Below are 19,727 nucleotides of genomic sequence, written 5' to 3'. Positions count from 1 at the left end.
ATCCCTTCAATTTACAAAGAGGGGGAGTGACCTGCTTAATATCACACAGCAATTTAATACAGAGCCAGCTTAGAATTCAGGCATCTCAAGTTCTACCTTGTACCCTTTCCACTACGTAATCATGCTCCCACTAACTGTACTTCCAAGGAAGAATGAGATTCCTGCTACTAGCAGTGATTTTTATCAGTTCTTTACTAGATTATCTAGCTAGTAAGATTATCTAGCTATCCAATGTTCAAAATATCTGCTTACGTGCTATTTGCACCATGGGCGAGGTAATTTATGTTCTTCTGTAATGAAGAAAAGTATAAACTGGAGAGTGCAACAAGACAGCAGCATGGAGAGTGTCTTAGAATGAAAATAGATTGGTTAAAATCTAGCTCAGTGCTTGCTTTCATAATAAGGTTGTGGGGATTTTGACCTTTTTTTTATCAAAGTGTTTTCATATGTATTATTTCATTTTAGTCTTCAACAGTTCTGGGAGGTAGGTAGTTCAGGGCTTATTAGCTGAAGTGTACAGATGAAGAGAATGAGACTGAAAACTGTTAGTTCAGTGATGCGCCCAAGGTCACCCATTTAGTTAGTGACAAGGCCGGGGCTCAGATGTGTGTCCCTTGCTTCCAAGTCTCTTTCCTCTAGTCTAGACACAGAATTCTAGTAGACCTTGAGTGATGACTACATATCCTGTGAACTGAACTTTACAGATTTCAATATGCTGAGAGTGAAACATCCTGAGTACTACCAGTGACAGTCGTAGAGATATGAGTTTTACCCCAAAAAGAAAAAAAGATGCCCAGTTTCAAGGTGGGACAGAGTAAATAAATGTTATATCATGGGTTGATACACAATTAAGAATCAATAAATTGAGATGCCATTTCCTCAAATTTTCTCGTAGGGGAAATGCAAAACAATGAACATGATCAAAATGATTTTTGCAGGTCTAAAAGTCTAAAAGATTGAACGTTTCTCATGTGAATCATCTCTAAGGACTTTAAAAAGGTGGGCTATAAACACCCAAACTGCAGTTTTATTAAAGAAAAGTCAGATCAGCATCATATAATGTTGTCCAGCAGGCTGAGAAGAAAGGATTGGGGGAGGGAGGGAAGCCCATGAGAGAAGTTTCAGTGGCCTGCTGGGACACACAGCAGGCTGAAGTGGGTTCAAGAGGCAGTGACAGGTGAGGAAATGGAAGCAGAGAGTGGACACCTTGTCTGCAGAAAGCTGACTGTGGAAGGAAGGGTGCCACAGTGTGTTCCTTGGCAATGAGGAAGAAGCTGCACAAGAAGAGAGCAAGAAACTAAGCAGGCAAGAGGGAATGGGAAGATCCTTTTGAGTCACAAATGAGTTGTTCAAACTTTTCCTGTTAGTGTGAGGTCCTTTAAAAACTCACTGCCTGCATGTGGCTCCAGAGACAACACCTCCGAGAGAGAAGGTAGCCCAGGTCAAGACTGAAAGATCAGTGTAAGTTTCAGTAACAGATTCACTTTTCAAGACTATTACCGTGGGTATTTGTGGGTGTGTTTTTTTCGGTCTGTTCTAAAAGCCCAGCTCAGAAACTACAGCCTTAAGCATGAACAGATGAGCAGAGATGTTCTGGACCCTGTCTAAAAGCTGATTCTTCCAAAAGGCACAACACTGTCAATTGGCGAGCTTATCAATGGATGCTCTTTCCTGTAGATTTGTTGAGGAGTGGAAACAATGCTGCTAGTCTGCTAGGAGTTTGCTGATTCCCGGCTTGGTCATCTCAGAGGGGCAAGTGCAAGGCCGTGCCAGGAACTCCAGATGACTTGGACATACACAAGCACAGTGCTACTCATAGATGCCAGCGCTGAGCCAGGGTGCGGTTGAGCCCGGGCAGGGGGCATCCTCAAAGTGCTTCTTTATTTAAACTATGCTCCGGGGCAATGTTTCATAATGACCCCACACACCTAGCGCATACACACAGAGCAGTCTACACACACAGCCCCACTGTGTTCGCTGGCCTGCTTGCTTTATTTTCCAACCCTCTAGGCAAGGTCCACAAATTAGCAGCCTTGTAACCCTCCCAGGACCCCGTTCTTGGGACCTTCAGAAGAAAAAGGCAGTCAGAGAAACACGAATGCGCTAACAGGGGAAAACAGCATTTCAGCCCACTCAGCCACGCGGGCCATCCACACTAACGACTTTCACCTCCCCTCGCCTGTGCTGGCTGGAGGGGCGGGGAACCCGGCAGTAAGGAGGAGGACCAAAGAGGGGGGCCTGCTTGAATGAAACAATGTAACAATTGATGTGAGGCCTCGCCTCGCTCCCACTCCCCAGCGATCCTATAGGCGAGGTCCCAGTAACTGCCCCTCCCCATTGCTCCGTTTTCATGTCCATTACGCGCTATCCCTCCGCCTCTCCTTCTTTCTTTCCTTTTCTTTTTTTTCCTTCTCCTTTTTCCCCCTCTCTCCCCCTTTCTCCAGCTCCGTGTCATTTCCTCCTTGCGCTCGCTCACTGCCCGAGCGTCTCCAGCCGGGAGAGTAGGCGGAGCAGGGCGGTGCAGGGTGGCGTAGCGCTGGAGGGCGATGGTGGCGGAGCTGCTGGGGGCGGAGGCAACATAGCCCCCGCGGAAAAGGAGCCCCGCGGCGCCTGAGCCGAGCGGAGGATGGAGAACCGGCCTGGGTCCTTCCAGTACGTCCCTGTGCAGCTGCAAGGGGGGGCGCCCTGGGGTTTCACCCTTAAGGGGGGTCTGGAACACTGCGAACCGCTCACAGTGTCTAAGGTAAGAACTGGAGGCTCTGTGCCAGCGGTGCCCAACTTTGAATGGGCAAGCGGGTGCGCAGGCTGCCGCGGGACGGGGCCCTCAGACCAACTTTGAAACTTGGCCAGGGCTGGGGGTGAAAGCCCCCCTGTGGAGCATTAGTAGCAGGGAGAGGTCTTGCCGCCAGCCCATGCGCAGACACCCCTTAAGGGTGGCGGGAGCACAGGATGAGAGCACGGCTAGCCTCTGGCTAGAGCCCTCCGGGCAGACACATTTGGGAGGGCTCTGGGGCAGCTTCCCCCGACGTCGGGGCGCCGCTCCCCTCAGTTTGAGCTGGAGGAAGTGGTGGCTTTTGGGGGTTTCACCTTGGAAGTCCCCGCGCCCCTATGGGACAGGCAACGCGGCTTGGCACCTTTCTTAGCAGCGTTGGCCCTGCGTCGACCGGCGGGCCGTCCCGCCGGGGCAGGTTGCAGGGCGAGGGTCTGGTGTGGGAACGGAGATGAGGCATTGGTGGCTTTCGTCAGCCTCACTTCCCACGGCCGGACGCGCGCACATCCATTCAGCCGGCGGGGCGTTGCTGCTGCCAGTTCAGCTCGGCCTTTCCCTCTCTCCGGAGTCCTGCCTCAGCGCCGGCGAGATTTCCTGCACGTTGAGAACGGTGGAGGAAACTTTTGCGCCATGGAGCGCAGCTGTGCTGGAGCTGCTGCCGCCGCCGCCAGGGTTTGTTTGTTTTAGGAGGCTGTGATCTGCTGGAAGCCAGTTGCGGCTGAGGACAGGGGAGAGTAGCTCTCAGAGTGCTCCAGAACCCCCAAAGCGAGCCGTCTCCGCTGGGGCTGAGGGTGGGGGGTGGGGGCCGCTGGGGCTGTTACTGGGAAGAGAGATTTGTAGGACGACTCACCTTGAGGCGCCAGATTGCCAAGTGATCGAACTTCACTAGCTTTATGCCATTTTTTTTGTTTTTGTTTTTGTTTCTGTTTAATGCTCAAATCTGAAAAGCTCTTCTTCCAACCTCCTCAAATGGCAGTTGAGGTTGTAGATGTGAGTTTGGGCTTGAGATAGAAAAATGTGGCTTCTTAGCGGGGAACAAATGTCACTTTATTTTTTTGGTTTTTTAACGTTGGTCACATCTCAGCAGGGGGCTGCGAATGCCCCCGCCCCCAGCCTGTCCTGCTTTGGCTTTCCACTGGAGCTGCTGAGCGTAGGGGTTCTTCAGGCCTTAGGGCCCACACTCTTAGTAACCCTGCCGTGTTGCTGTGAGGTGTACCAAGCAGCCTGAGCAGTCTGAGGTGTACTGAGGCTAAATTTTGTGGGGCTATCAGAAAGAGCCCGGATCTTTAGTTTCCCCAAGCACCAATTAGCAGCCCACATCTTCATCCCGCATCCTTTTCCTCTGTACTAGTCATGTATTTCTAATCATCCTGAGATGCCTTTGTCACCCACTGTCACACCCCCTCCTAAGATACTCTCCCTCCAGTATTCTCTGGAGAGAGTAATAAGCTTCTTTTTTTTTTTAAACAAAAACACTTTCAAACAACCTCTTTGGGGAGGAGAATACTGGCCTTCGGGAATTTCTTCTAATCAAACTCTTCCTCTCCCCACTCTTTCCACCAAGGTCACAGCTGGCTATGCAGCCCTCCATGGTCTGGCAGTTCCTCCCTTTCTTTTTCTCCTTACACCACCCACAGAATCAACACAGTCTGCCTAGACAACCTGCTTTAGGGCACTTTTTTACCTCTGCCCAGGTCTGACCCATCCTGAGAGGCGCCGCAGAGAGGGCTTGCTGCCGTGGCCCTGGATTGTTTTGTGAGCCAGTGAGAGCATGGCAGGGGGTGTTACTAAGTATGGGGCAGCCAGCAATTTGTGGTCTGGCTGGGGGATTATTTGAGGGTAGATGAGGGTTTCCTTGGCCAAGCTGTTGAGGAAGTGACTTGTGTGTTGAGAGGCAGGGTGCCTTTTAATGATTCCCTTTCCACTGGATGTACAGTTGACCCCTACTATATGAAGGCTCATTATTACATGCATTTGCATATGCAGGGGGTAAAAGCCTTTCCCCCATCCCTCCCAGATAGCCTGGCTCCTTACAGTAAAAGTCAGCTATATATAACTTGGTTATCCCCAACATTGTATAAAGGGACCATAGTATTTTCTTCAGTACAGTGGTTGCCTGTAATTTTTTCTTTCTTGCCAAGACACTCTGTGGCATATTTCATTAATCCCCTTTTCATTTTTCTGCCTTAGTTTTATTTCTCCTTATGCTTCAGAACAACACAGCTTTCTTCTTGAAAATAGTCTTGGTCTGCACACACTGGTGAGAATGGGATAGAAGGGCGTAGAAAGAATTGGACTGGCAGATTGAAAACTTGGGTTCTAATCCTTGCTCTGCTACTCGCTACCTCTGGGATCCTAGGTATATCACTTGCCCTTCCTGGGTTTAAGGTGTCCCCTTGTCTACAATGAGGTTCAAGTGGGTGGCCTTTAAATAAAACTAGGACAGTCTAGTAGCCAATCCTTTATGCTAGCTCTGGCCCTTTTGTCCTGGGAAGGTTTGGACTAAGGAAGGTGAGGCTTTGTTCTGTTTGCATACAATGTTATTGGTTATAGTGTGTTTCTGTATCCCTTATTTCATTAGCCTCTTACAGCCACTCTGTGAGGAAGTCATTGAAGGTTGTAGAGAAACTGATGAAAAAACTGAGGTTGTGATGCATTGAGCATCTTGCCTCCTGAGTCAGAGGTAGGATCCCAGTCTATTGTATTTTTTACTGCTTAGAGTGTTTCTTGATTCTTCTGGTAGCTCTGCAGTTTGTGAAGGGGCATGGAGCAACACCTTTCAGGGACGTATCCAGTCTTGGCAGCTTCCCACCCCAGTGATCCTTTCCATGCCAACCTGTGGTTCCACAGTAGATGAGGACTGGGGTGCAGACACTCTCTGATGGAATCTGGGCTCAGGGAGTAGGAGAGAACTGTTTTGATAACTCTAGATCACTTGTGATGATCTCAGGTCAGGCAGAGACAGAGGTAAGGTGCAAGAATCATAGTGGGGAATGTTGGAGAACCTTCTTTGGTGTCATGGGAAAAAAACCCAAAAGTGATTTGGGTCTGGGTGATATGGAGATAGCTTGTGGAAAGGTGGAGACATCTTAGGAGTAGAGGAATTTGAGAAAAGGTGATTAGTGGGAAAAGAATGCGTGGAGTGTGAAAGTCTACTTCATATTTGTCATGGAAGAACCAGGAAATGATCAGGTTGAGGAAACATCAATTCCTACTGGCTCCTGTGATTTCGTTGAATGTGGAGAATTCAGCTGCCCAAGTTATGGAGACTGGTATAGTCTTCTGATAACCAAGTGACAAAGAAAGAGGAAATGTTAAAAAAAAAAACCCCTGCTATTGATTATCTCAAGTGTTAAGGGATGGTTTATGATTTCTCCATACATTGTGGTATTCTCAAAGAAGCATGACCCTCAAGGGAATTTGGCTCATGACTTTGGTGTTATTAATTCCTTTGGCTAGTGTCTTATACTACCTTGTTGACCCAGGGGGCCTGTCTGGATGAAGTGGGGACTGTCTTCTAATCAGATTCTGGGTCCCCCACTACAGTGTAGACAGTCATCCGTGAAGTTGACTCCCCATGATGGATGAGATCCTCTTTGGGGATGGGTGATCTTTCCAAGGTTTTGGCACCAATGATTCTTCATTGAATATGGCCTCTCACAGGCCTCAGGGATTCAAACTGTATCCTCCTGTAGGGTCTGTGTGCGTATGTGAGCGTGCATGTGTGTGTACGCACGCACACGTGAGAGAGAGAGTTGCTGAGCTGTAGCATAAGGTTCCTATACTCATTTTGAGTTCTTGGAAATATGCCCTGAGGTTGGCTGAGGGTGGAGAAAAGAAAGGGTGGAGACCAGTGTGGGGATGCAGGAAAAGGAGAAGGAGTAAAATTGGGGAGGAGGACAAGACAGGGTTTTTTTTGTCCTTTTACATATTTGCCCTTTTCCTGGCCTGTTTTTTGTGGCAGTCTCCATCTGGCACAGTGGGGGCTAGTTGCCACCCTGGAACAAAGTAGAGTTGGTGGCATAGTAGCCTGGAAGAAAAAGAAGCTTCACTTCCTCCATTTAGTGTGCACTGATGTTGCTATGTCATTTTACTCTTTCTAGATCCAATCTCTATTTGCAAAATGAGGGCCTACCTGCCGCATCTTTATTATCACAGATGATGTAAGAGTGAATTGGGTAGACTAATACTGTTTATTGTCCTTAGCCTAGGTAGATGGTAGGGCATGCTCTTTAAGTTGTTTTTAGCCCCTCCCCCATCCCCACTGTGACCTTATTTCTAGAAGCACACAGAGAGGCAGTTGAGATTTCGAGACTAAAGTCAGATTGAGGCTGTCATCTGGCAGGCAGTAAATTTGGCTGTGATTTTGAGTTCTTGTTGGGTGCAGAGGTAGTGTCATACAAGAAACAATACTTCCTGTGAAACTTTCTTAGCTGTGTTACAGGCTGAACCCACCCCCAGACCAGGGCTTGGCATTACGAAGGGAACTTCATGGGGTATACTTCTTGGGAACTTAGTCCAGCCTGGTTACTTACATGAATCTCCTTCTCATCTCTGCCTCTAGAATCAGAAAAGAAGTCTATGGCCTCAGTTCCCCAACTACTACCTTCTTCCAGAAAGTAGAAGGTATTGGAGGACATGGGTTAGGAATCCATCCAAGAGAGATACAAAGAAGGTTGGAGGGAGGTAGAGCAAGAAGGGCGGGTGGTATGTGTCCGGTAACCCTTGGCTGAGCTTTGGGTACACACTACTTTTGGGCCTGCTGGGCTGTCATAATACACCTGGCACCCTACTGAGATTCACACATGTGCTCCCTGAAGTGAAAAAGGCCAAACCTGTTAGGGGTTTTTTCCTCTCCCAAAACTCAGACAAAGAAAATAGTTCAACTCCAACTGGAAGACACTTGAACATTGTCCCTTAAAAAGATTAAAATGATTTCCCCCCTTACTCTGCCTAATTCCCTCCTGGGAATTTTTCTAAAGAGAAAAGAGAGACTCAGACTTGAGACTGGTGTTTATGGAGTGATTGTCTGGAGGGAACATCACAGTTTTTATAGTTAGGCTTCTTCAGAACCAGGGGGTAAAAAGATGCTGACCCATCTGAGAAAAGTTAATGAAGAACAGCAGAGATTATGTAAAGGGCTTCTCTTACTACCTGCCTCCCGCCCCATACCCCCTGTCCCTCACCAAGCACCAAAGGGCAGACAACTCAGGGCTGCTAACCTAATGCTGTTCTTGGAGGAAACCTAGAATCAGACTCTCACAGTGAGGAGGGCCTTTTGGAAGTCACTCGGTCTTAATCTTAACCAGTCCATGAGCCTCTCGTGCACTATTCCTGAGCTTGTTTTCCTTTGGTCGTGGGGGTGCTCACTCCCTTCTTAGCCAATCCATTTCATTGTTGGAGTTTTGACTGTGGACACCTTTTTCTTAAGTTGAGCTGCAATCATTCTCCCTCTACCTGCCATCCATGGGTCCTAGATCTACCTCCTGGGATCATGCAGAAGAAGAATGCTTTCTCTGTCTTAGGACAACCTTTGGGAGGTCCAAAGACGAAGACTATATCCCCTTATCTCGCTTTTCTAGGCTGAAGAGCCCTAACTCTTTCAGCTGTTTCTTACGAGATCTGAGATCCAGCCTCCGCTCCTGTTTCCTCCTCCCACTTTGGGCACACTCTAGCCTGTCCACGTTCCTCTTGAGTTCTGGAGCCCACAGCTTAATACAATAACTGAGGAAAGTCTGGCCAGAATTGAGTAGGACCATTAAAAAAAATAGAGCTGAAGAGCACTTTGGCTCTTTATGAAGTCCATGCCATACAAAGACCCTATGTCAAGCAAAGTCTTTTTTTTTTTTAACTTTTTATTCAGATTATGATAGTTTACAACCTTGTGAAATTTCAGTTGTACATTATTGTTTGTTAGTCATGTTGTAGGTGCACCACTTCACCCTTTGTGCCCACCCCCACTCCCCCTTTCCCCTGGTAACCACTAATCTGTTCTCTTTGTCTACATGTTTAACTTCCACATATGAGTGGAGTCATACAGAGATTGTCTTTCTCTATCTGGCTTATTTCACTTAACATAATACCCTCAAGGTCCATCCATGTTGTTGTGAATGGGACGATTTTATCCTTTTTTATGGCTGAGTAGTATTCCATTATATATATATAAATATATATATATATATACCATATCTTCTTTATCCAATCGTCAGTTGATGGGCACTTAGGTTGCTTCCACATCTTGGCTATTGTAAATAATGCTGCAATGAACATAGGGGTGCATGGGACTTTTGGAATTGCTGATTTCAAGTTCTTTGGATAGATACCCAGTAGTGGGATGGCTGGGTCATATGGTATTTCTATTTTTAATTTTTTGAGAAATCTCCATACTGTTTTCCATAGTGACTGCACCAGTTTGCATTCCCACCAGCAGTGTATGAGGGTTCCTTTTTCTCCACAACCTCTCCAACATTTGTTATTTTTTGTTTTGGTTATTTTAGCCTTTCTAACGTCTGTAAGGTGATATCTTAGTGTAGTTTTGATTTGCATTTCCCTGATGATCAGCGATGATGAGCATCTTTTCATGTGCCTATTGGCCGTCTATATACCTTCTTTGGAGAAATGTCTGGTTATGTCCCCTGCCCATTTTTTGATCGGGTTGTTTCATTTTTTGTTGTTGAGTTGTGTGAGTTCTTTATATAGTATGGAGATTAACCCTTTGTCGGATATATGACTTGCAAATATTTTTTCCCACTTGGTGGGTTGTTTTTTTGTTTCAATCCTGTTTTCCTTTGCCTTGAAGAAGCTCTTTAGTCTGATGAAGTCCCATTTGTTTATTCTTTCTATTGTTTCCCTTGTCTGAGAAGATATGGTGTCCGAAAAGGTCCTTTTGATACCAATGTTAAAGAATGTACTGCCTATATTTTCTTCCAGAAGCCTTATGGTTTCAGGTCTTTGATCCATTTTGAGTTTATTTTAGTAAATGGTGAAAAAGAATGGTCAATTTTCATTCTTTTACATGTGGCTGTCCAGTTGTCCCAGCACCATTTGTTGAAGAGACTTTCTTTTCTCCATTGTAGGCCCTCAGCTCCTTTGTTGAAGATTAGCTGTCCATAGATGTGTGGTTTTATTTCTGGGCTTTCAATTCTGTTCCATTGATCTGTGCACCTGTTTTTGTACCAGTACCATGCTGTTTCGATTACTGTAGCTTTCTAGTATGTTTTGAAGACAGGGATTTTGATGCCTCCAGCTTTGTTCTTTTTCCTCAGGATTGCTTTAGCAATTCGGGGTCTTCTGTTGCCCCATATGAATTTTAGGATTCTTTGTTCTATTTCTGTAAAGAATGTCATTGGGATTCTGCTTGGGATGGCATTGAATCTGTAGATTGTCAAGCAAAATCTTTTAGTGGAAGTACCTGTGCTGCTGCTAAGTCATACCTGCTCAAGGCCTCTAGGTAGGCATCTGGGATAGCCACATAATAGATTTCAGAGGGATACATTTTATCTTTTACTATTTATTTAGAATTGCCCTTAGCCAAGGCCAGCCTTGGGAAAAGTGTTCTAAAGGAGATGAGAGAGAAAACATAAGCCCCAGCTTCAAGGAGCATATATGTTTACACAAAGAGTTACAGAGAAGGAATTTGTATAATAGAAGAAGGAGGCAGCATTAATGAATAGTGAATAATGGAAGTCAGAACTCCAGAACGTCAGATTTATTTTATTTTTTACCAAGTGCTGGCTTGGAATTTGTGAAAGTAACCTCTCTAAACTTAATTTTCTCCTTCTGGGAAAAATAAGTGTCTCCAAGATTGAAGATGTTGACCATATGTAACGTACAAACAGTCTCCAAGTTATAGAACCCCTATGAAGGAATTTAGATACAGCCGTCCCCATCCCCAACCCCTGTCAGATATTCATCTCCTTGCACATTGCCTCTGGCACTGACTGCAAAAGCCCCTCCTGTTGCTGCCATCCCTGGGTTCTGAGGTCTTCTGTCTATACCTGCAATATCTGCAAGACTCACTCCTGCTGAAGGTCTTGTACCCCAGCCTCATCTTCTCATGCCCTCACATCCACCAGTTTGTCACCTGAGCTGGGCAAATCCCTTTTCTTCCTACCAAAGCCCTGATCAGGGAGTGCATTGGAGTGGAGCGTAATCCTCCTTATTGCTGAAGGGTGAGAGGAGAATAGAGAGAAGAAGGAAGAAAAGAGAGAATGAAATAGAGAGCGGAAGTCCAGGAAACATACCTCACTAACACAATGTGCTCTAGACATCTCTGCTAAATAGATCTGGGTGGGCTTGGAGTTTTACTAATATCAGTGCTCCAGGTGCTTATATCCTTGATGCTAGGACCAGAAGTGTGTGTGTGTGTGTGTGTGCATAGTGTATGCACAGTTAAATTTCTGTCCAAAACTGAACTTTAGATTTACCTGAGTTATCTTGTAATCAGCAAGTGACCCTTTTATTTTGCTTATGTTGGTACCTAGATCACTTTCATTCAGCTTTTCTGGAGCCAATATTTTGTCTCCTGATGCCCCCCTGAAATACGCCCTTCAGGCAGACTTCAACTAAGTCATTCATGAAGAAGTTGAGATTTTGTTTTTCCTGGCTAAAGATTGTGTTCCAAGGACTGGGATGGGGTAGAGATTTGTTTTATTACACCCCTTTGCCCTCTCCGGGGTAAATAGGCCAAGTGGAAAGATCGTCTTAGGCATTAGTTTTACAAGGGATGAACCTTTCTTCCTCACATCACACTGACATGTTTACTTGGGCACATAGCCATCCTGGCTGGGAAGTGAAGTTGCAAAGATCAAGATGACTTGGTTTCTCAGCAAGCTAACCCCTCCTCTTTGACTTCACCTCCACTCCCTCTTCTTTTAGTGCAAGTCTGTGACTATGCCATGTCACAGAGTGAGCACTGCCTAGTAGCAACAGAGACACATTTTCCATGCATCCAGGCTGCCCTTTCTTCATATCTAGTCTTTGGTTCCTAGCCCCTACCCGTCACCGCCAGTTGCTTGAGGCCTACATTTTAGACTGTCTCATTCAAGTGCCATTGCCTCGTTGTTCATTCGTTGGCTGCCCTGCCTTCTGTCCAAAACCCAACTTTTGTTCGTCTTTGGTCACGGTGGGCCCTTCTAGTCTGCCATACCATCTTTGTCCCTCTTGGCTAAGCCATGCTTCCGGTGGGGGGTGAGAGAAGCTCACAGAGTTAAGGTTGATAAAGTTTGCAAACACTCATCAAATTGATAACCAAATCAGGGTGAAGTTTTCTCACACTCTTTCTCTCTCTAGCCTGTTTTAGTGGAGGATAGGACCTTTGTCACATTTCTGATACTCTCTTATCAACTTGCTGAGTAATCTTGGCATGTTACTTCACCTCTCTGTACCATTCTGTTTCTTTTCAGACTCTTCATGGGGCAAGCTTCTGCTTTATTGAAGGGTTGCTAAGAGCTCCAAGATCCTTGCTTGGTCTAGGCTGAGGAAGTGTGAAGGCTAACTGACAGCAGGGAGTTCTTACAGTGCATTGCTTTTCTCCACACTACTACTTCCTATCTTTCCAGAAGTGGCTGTTTCCTGGTATGTTCTCAGGGACGGCATGCGGCATGGTCTGTTAACTTTCACTCAAGTCTTTTAATGTTACATCTGAGAGGAATGCAAGAGGTGGGACTAATTTGACAGGATCAAGGGTTAAGTTCAGTGACAGACAGACCCTTTGTGGTGTCTTCTGGCCCCCACCCTAATGCCACTTGGCAGATTCCCAGCTGTATGGTCATCTCTCTTCCTGAGCCTCTGGCAGGGAAGTTTTGAATGGGTCTCCTATACTGCCTGTTATGGTCCATCAGAAATTGATTTTTCCTTTGGGGGAGGGGTTGGGGCTGAGATAGGTAGAGCTGGGAGTAAAGCTGGTTCAACTAGTTATTCTGGAAAAGGAGTAGAGTCTCATGGCTGCAACCCTATCTTTGCTTATGAGAAGATGACAAGCTAAAGCCTTGTCTTTGTCTGGCTGCCTTGCTGTTTTTTATTTCTTTTTGTTTGTGTTTGATGTAAGTAAAAGCTCCTGTGAAAACTTCTGCATGTAGGCAGCTTTTGATGGCATGTTATCTGACTGAGAGCATAAGCGATGACATATTGAAGCCTCGGGGCTGAGTAAGCATCAGGTCTTGACTCTTATGTTCTTTGGAGGACTTCACTGAGAGTTTGGAGCTCTGAGTTAATTTACATTTGCAATTAGAGAGTATCAAGACAACAGGCTGAAAAGTAGACCAGGCAGGTCCCTGTATACTCCACTTGTGTGGATGTGCCTCACTGGTTGGAGGCAGTGTAGACTGCTTGCATCTTAGCAGTGTCTTGAACCCGAAGGGTGGTCAAGACCTAGATATGGTCGGATAGAGGAGGTAGTGGACCTGCTGTTTGGCAAATACTGCTGCTTCTAGGTGTTTTTCATATATTCTTATTTAATTTTTACAGTAACTCTTTGAGGTTGGTATTGATGTCCCCTTTGTGCAGATGAGGGGACTGAGGCTCAGGAGAAGTTAAATAACAAACTCTAAGTCACACAATAAATAGAAGAGCTAGCATTCAAATTTACTTCTCTCTGACTCCAAGTCCCAGATGGTTTCTACAATACCTTGTTTAGATAGGTGAAAGAAAGAAGGAGAAAGAAAAAGAACTGGATAAGAATGTGGGGGAGGGGAGAAATGAGATAGAGAAATAAGAGAAATGAGGAAAAATGAAAGAGAACGATAGAGAGAGAAAGAAATGAGAGAAATGTAATTTAGTACAAAAACTGGTAATATTACTAATACATGCCCCTCAGGGATCAAGGTCAAAGGAAGGTCTTTGTTTTGTTTTGTTTTAAATCTCAAATCAGGGTAAGGAGTATGAACTTAGATTGAGAAGACATGAAGTTCAGTCTTTGCTTTGCCACTCGTTATTTGTATGTCCTTGAGCAAGTCGTTTCCCTCTCTGTATCTCAATTTCCTCTTTTGCAAAATGAAAATAAACTTGCCCTTTTTTTTAGTAGAGAGGGAGATTGATTTTATCCTTTATCTCATATAAATAGTAGATATGTATGTGATTTAAGAAAGAAATAAAAAGCATTCCACAGGTGTTCCTTATTAAAAATGAAGTGTATGCAGTTACCGAATCTTTGAGAGTTGTTTGAAATGGCAGAACACCTTTAATGTGATGTCTGATGCTGTTGGAAGGATGACTTCTGGCTAGTGTCTGAACAGCAGGCAATTTGAAAGGCTATGGTAAACCTTGTTTGGTTCCTACCTATGAGCTCTCATTTCAGCCTCCAACCAACCAATCAATCAATCAACCAACCAGTCAACACATATTTGTTGAGCACTTTGTAAAGTGCCTAACCCTAAACTAGAGACTTCAAGAGATAGCCACCATAGAAGACCTGTTCCCTGGAAATGACAGTTCTGTTGAAGAGAGGGACTACTGCAAGCCCAGGAAACAAAAACCTTTAAGTGCTGAAGCCATGGGATAGGATTTAAGAGCAACATTTATTCGGCAGGAAGAGATTTCATTGTGGGCTGATAGGGTTGGTGAGCTTTGTGGAAAAAAGAAGAATTTGGAGCTAGGCCTTGAGGGATATATAGGACTTAGGTGGGTTGCGGAACAAGAAAGGCATCCATTCCAGTTAGTGCAAGTGGTGCATGTCCTAAAGACGCAGACAGGAGACTGAGGCTAGTTGGTTCACTCCACGATGAACTGAGTAACAGCATGAGCTCCCCAATAGCAGGGTATATGTTGTTTGTTCATTTATTCACTTATTAATTCATTCATTAAATTGTACCTGTTCTAGGAGCAGAGATATTCTTCCTATGGCCTATGAAACCAGCATAGAGCGCCACAAATGTCACTTTTGTTTTCAAACAAATACTTCCATAGTGCATATCCTGGGCCAGGCACTGGTTTTCTAACTTAGATATTAACTCATTTATTAACCCCATTTTACAGCTGAGGAAATTGAGGCATAGAGAGGTTAGGTAACTTGCCCAGTGTCATACTGCTTGTGTGTCTGGATAAATGAGTCAGTGGAGATTGTTGCAGAGTAATGGGATATAAAGGTGAATGGATTTGAGCCAGTTATTCTGAAGAACCAAGAAAACTGGGCTATAGAATGGATTCAGGTTGGAAGTAGGTAGCCATTTCATTGTTTTGGAGGATTAGAGTTAATGTATTAAAAATACAGCACCTATCACAGTACAGTACCAGCCACATAAGTGATTCCATGAGGAAAGACCTGAACTGATCAATAGGAAGGGGCGTTTTGAGGGAATCAGTCATCTTGGCAATGTGCTGACTGTTGTTATATACTAGCAAGTTGCCAGAGGTTAGTGGTAATACATACCATTTGGATCTGAGGAAATGAAGGAGAGGTAGGAGTTAGAGATGAATCCAATATTTCTAATTTAGAAGTCTCTAAGTGGTGATGGGGATTGGGAGGGCTAGCCAGTTTTAGTTCAGTTTTGGATCTTCTGAAACCGAGGTGTCTGTAGGACAGTCAAGTTAAGAAGTCCCATAGCCCGTTTGAAAAAAGGATCTGTTTACTTAAGGCCACTGATCAGTTAAAACCACAAATCATTATTTTAGTAACATAATGGTTAACACAGACAGTTTACTAAATCTGCTTATTGTTGTGGAAATGAGTTAATTGCCAGACAATCTCATGCCCCACCAGACTTTGGAACAGGCCTGTATTGTTATTTAGTGTACTTTTCTGGTCATAGCTTTGTCTTGCCATCTCTTCCAATCTGAGGGATGCTTAGTCACCTGAGGTGCTACTGGCTGAAGTTCTTTCTGTCTAAGTTAGTACTTTTAAGTGATGGGAAAGTCCAAAAATCAAACAAACGAAAAACAGAAGAAACTGTCAAAACACCAAACTTCAGACATAAAGCTTGAAATGTTAAAAGGTTCGAGACTGCTAAAAAACATCAGTTGACTTGCCAAGATGTTTAAGGATTGTTTTCTCTATATGAAAATCAAAATGTGGAGGCTTGGTAAACCTCAAACCACTGAAGTTTCAAGTCTGTATTGCATTTTTCTTAGCAGTTTTACACTCTTCATAGTGTAGTAATATTAATTGTCAATATTTCTACAATAGTATTGGTTCTTAAATGTGACCTATGAAAAAGCATTGTTAAACTTGAAAGCATGATTTGAATGCCTTCAGTGGTGTTTTTACCATACATTCATCGTGATTTTTAGATTAAAACAAGGAGGAAATAGGGATTTATTTCACAAATTTATTTGCTCCAAATCTGGCTGGAAAACATCACTTTATTATTAAGAGTGTTTTGCAAATTTGGAGTGATTATTTGCGCTAAACCTGAGCCCTGATGCCCTTTACACTTACATGAAATCTTCAGGAAAGGTTAGCTTTGTGTGCAGACGGGTCTGCTAATCCCTCTCCTACTGCTGTCCTTAGATTTGCTTTCTAGATCTCTTACTTCTTTGTGCAGCATCACCCGTTTTTCCGCATGGTGAAGAACTCTAATTCAGAATGTCATAAAGATGCTTGTGCTATGGAAGTTGGGCTATTCACTCTCTCCCTACTTCCTTGTAGACAAAACTCACTTCTTGCCAAAAGACTAATGGGTACATGAGTTCATTTACCTAACTCTTCTCTCTGACAAGGTGAAATAGCTTGTAAGTTATATTTGAAATTGATTTGAATATCTAGCTGTTGGGGGTATTTTTGTGAAAAAGACTACCCGAGTGCTCTGGTTTCTATAGGAGCCAGCTTGCTAACTTCTCTGCTATGTGAGCGCTGGTGGAAGGATGATACTCTCCCCCTCTGGATGTAAAGGGTTAAATATGTAATTTTCATGTTTTCCCATGCCTTTGGCTGGAGAAATGTGCAGTGTTCTGAAACCTGCCCAGACCCTGCACATACTGTATCTACTTAAGGAAGGTTTTGGCTCTTAGCCCTTCTCAGCCGCATTAGGGTTCGGGTTACATCCCTTTCCCCTTCTAGCCACTAATGAAAGCGAAAAGAATTAAGGATCAGGGAGAGTTAATTCCCACTGCTAAGACCCAGGTGGGGCCCTTCCACCTCCCATCCTGGCTTCTAAGTTGAAGCCCTAATTTAGGGCTGAGCTCTAGTCTAAGTCTGTAAGTGACAGTGATCTGGAACAGGCCCCAGAAAAACACTTGACAATCAGGTTTTGCCCTATGCTGGCAGTTCTCCTCCTCTCTCTCTTTTTCTCTCTCTCTCTCCTCTTGCTCCTCTGTTGGGATCTTAGGAGAGACCAGTGACCCCAGGGGCCAAGCCAACCAATGCTATTACAGAAATAGAAATGATGGGGACCAGCCCCGGTGGCACATTGGTTAAGTTCACACGTTCCACTTCGGCAGCCCAGGGTTGACTGGTTTGGATCCTGGGTGTGGACCTACTCACCACTTGTCAAGCCATGGTGTGGCAGGCGTCCCACATATAAAGCAGAGGAAGATGGGCATGGATGTCAGCTCAGGGCCAGTCTCCCTCAGCAAAAAGAGGAGGATTGGCAGCGGATGTTAGCTCAGGGCTAATCTTCCTCAAAAAAAAAAAAAAGAAGAAAGAAACAGAAATGATGTATTATAGTTCCTTTTTTCTAAACTGGAAGATTTGGATGAAACTTGTACTATTTTTTTTTTTTTAAGTTCCTGAATCAACATCAGTCCAACATTAGGAGTTTCATTCACAATAAGAAATGTCATTGATATCTCACCCAACTTAAAAGAGATGCATAGTAATGAGCCCTGAAATAGCTCAGAGAGAGAGGGCAGCTTTGAAGGAGGATCTTGCAAGAGCTGGGACAAGCAGAAGAAGCCTCTTTCTGGAACAACTACAGTCTTGTAGTGGCTTCCTCAATGGTTCCCTCCCTTTAATCATGCCCTCCCTTCCACTTCAAATTATTTAATGGTTCCTTGCTACCTATAAAATAGAGCCCAAACTACTTTAGCCTGGTTATAGACCATTCTCCATCTGGCTCTAGTCTTACTTTCTAGCACTCCTTCCAGGACCCAGGTTTTCAGGCAGACTGACTTCCTCTCTAAACACCAAACACACCTGGGAAGTTCTGGCCTCCAAATTTTCCATCCTGATGTTCCTTGAGGGGCTCAGCTTCACAATGCGTACTTGGAAGGCCTTCTCTCTTCTCTGCCCCTCCCAGTTAGGCCTAACCTTCAAGCCCAAACTCTAAGCCTCAAGGGCATCATCTCAGTCTGTTCCTGGTAGAAGTAATTTCTCACTTTGTGGAATGCTGGGGTTCTGATTTTTCAGTGGAAATCTTTGGATACTTTGGCTGCCTTATGTGTGGCTTGTGGGACCAAAATTGTCTAGAGGACAATAGGTATATCTTCTCTATCTTTACCATCCTTAACACAGAGCACAGAATAGACTCTTCATAGTGGTTTGCTGGAGGAGTCAAGCAAAAATTTTGTACTCGATAATTGGTAATTTTCCCCTTTCCACTCCCAATCCCAAATTAGAAAGAGGACATGACTTGAAGAGCTGGATATACTAACCAAGTTTTCTAGTCTTTCTGTGACACCTAGTAAGTGGGGTGAGCCTTGAATGACACACACATGTGAGCTAGGGACAGGGGGAACACTTACAAGGAAATAGTGGTGCAGGTGAAAGGCAACCCTGGATGAGAGGGGAGATGGCAGCAGTGGAGGGTGGGGATGTTTACCTGCTTGTCCCAGAGCTGCCTGGAGTTTGGTTTGCAACAGTTGGGTTTCTTGCTGCTGCAGCTCCTGTGTGTAAGCTGTGTTACTGAGGCTTGCATGTGGGAGAGGCCTGCTGGCTGATGATTACAGCATTCCCCATGCTGTTCGGAAGTGTTACTGTAAAACTCTTAAAACAGCAGCCACCCCTCTTGTTGCTATGTGTTGGGGAGGGTATAGTGTGAGTCTTCTGCCTGACTCAGATGTTTTCACTGCTTCAGCTGAAAGGAGATAGCTTTATGTGAACATACTGTATGTGTGTGTGTGTCTGTGTGTGTGTGTTTTCACTTTTGCTTAAGCAAGCCCTAACGTGTTCTGTCTGACTAGCCTTGGATGTGAGTCACCGTCTGGTATTTATACCCAGTGCCTTAAGTGTCCTCATTATTTGACCATGACATTCCTTTTCTCACTATTTTACTCAAAGCTGGGAATGCTGAAAAGGGCCAGAAAGAACTGTCTGTGTCCTCCTTCCTATTGGAGTCTAATCTAATTGGTGGCTAACTGTCCCTGCAGAAGTCACTTAGGTTATGTCAAGGCTCTAAAGAGAGCAGACTGAAACTTACAGTGGCAGTACTATGACGGTTTAAAAGACACACTGTGGGGGCTTCTTTTAGTTTGTTCTTGCCCAGACTCCTGCTGGAGAGTTTGACACACTGGAGCAAACTTTAGGAACAGGCCTCGAAAGGGACCCCAGGAAGTATTTGTCCTTATCAGGATCACATAGTAAGTTTGAAAGGAATACGAACAATCTGAGAAAGTCTTAGAGGAGATGTTTCAGCCTTTGCAGGCATTTTGGGGAGAAGCAGAGAATGTCAGCTTTCTCCTTACTGCTGTTCCCATTAAGGTCCATAAAAGTTGAAAATTTTGTCTTGGAAGCATGCTGCTAGAGTGTGGGAATGGTAAACTCCATCAGGGGCACTCTTGATATCAAAGGGACAGAGCCTCAGAGAGGAAGGACATAACTGTTAGCATGGTCATTTGGAGGCCAGGCAGCCAGTAAATCATTTGAGAATGAATTAAAAGTTCAAAGGGCAGGAGAGAATTCTTTGGGTGACCTCATAGGTGCTTGAAAAATCAAAGGGATAGCTAATGTGCTTTTATTTTTTGAGCGCTGGTTCTAAGAGGTGAGGGAATGAAAGCGCACAGTAGGAAATTGGCATTGCTGTTTTCATGTGCTTGGGAGCCTTAACTCTGGGCGGGAATGATCAAAGCTACCATTAATTAAATGTCA

The 19,727-nt window shown here is 44.6% G+C and overlaps 1 protein-coding gene across 2 annotated transcripts in view; it reads left to right on the top strand.

Annotated features, from left to right (window-relative positions):
* Positions 1-2,339: 2,339 nt before the first annotated feature.
* Positions 2,340-19,727, top strand: part of SHROOM4 (shroom family member 4) — a 208,025-nt gene continuing 190,637 nt past the window's right edge. Inside the window, exon 1 of one of the 2 annotated variants that reach the window (XM_070606348.1) lies at positions 2,340-2,743. In XM_070606348.1, coding sequence (XP_070462449.1) covers positions 2,627-2,743 — 117 coding nt within the window. In that variant the 5' untranslated portion in view covers positions 2,340-2,626. The remainder of the gene's footprint in view (positions 2,744-19,727) is intronic. The other variant, XR_011536267.1, reaches the window with a different exon arrangement.

This window comes from Equus przewalskii, chromosome X, assembly GCF_037783145.1.
Source record: "Equus przewalskii isolate Varuska chromosome X, EquPr2, whole genome shotgun sequence".
Lineage (NCBI taxonomy): Eukaryota > Metazoa > Chordata > Mammalia > Perissodactyla > Equidae > Equus > Equus przewalskii.
This window is presented reverse-complemented; position numbering and strand designations above follow the sequence as displayed.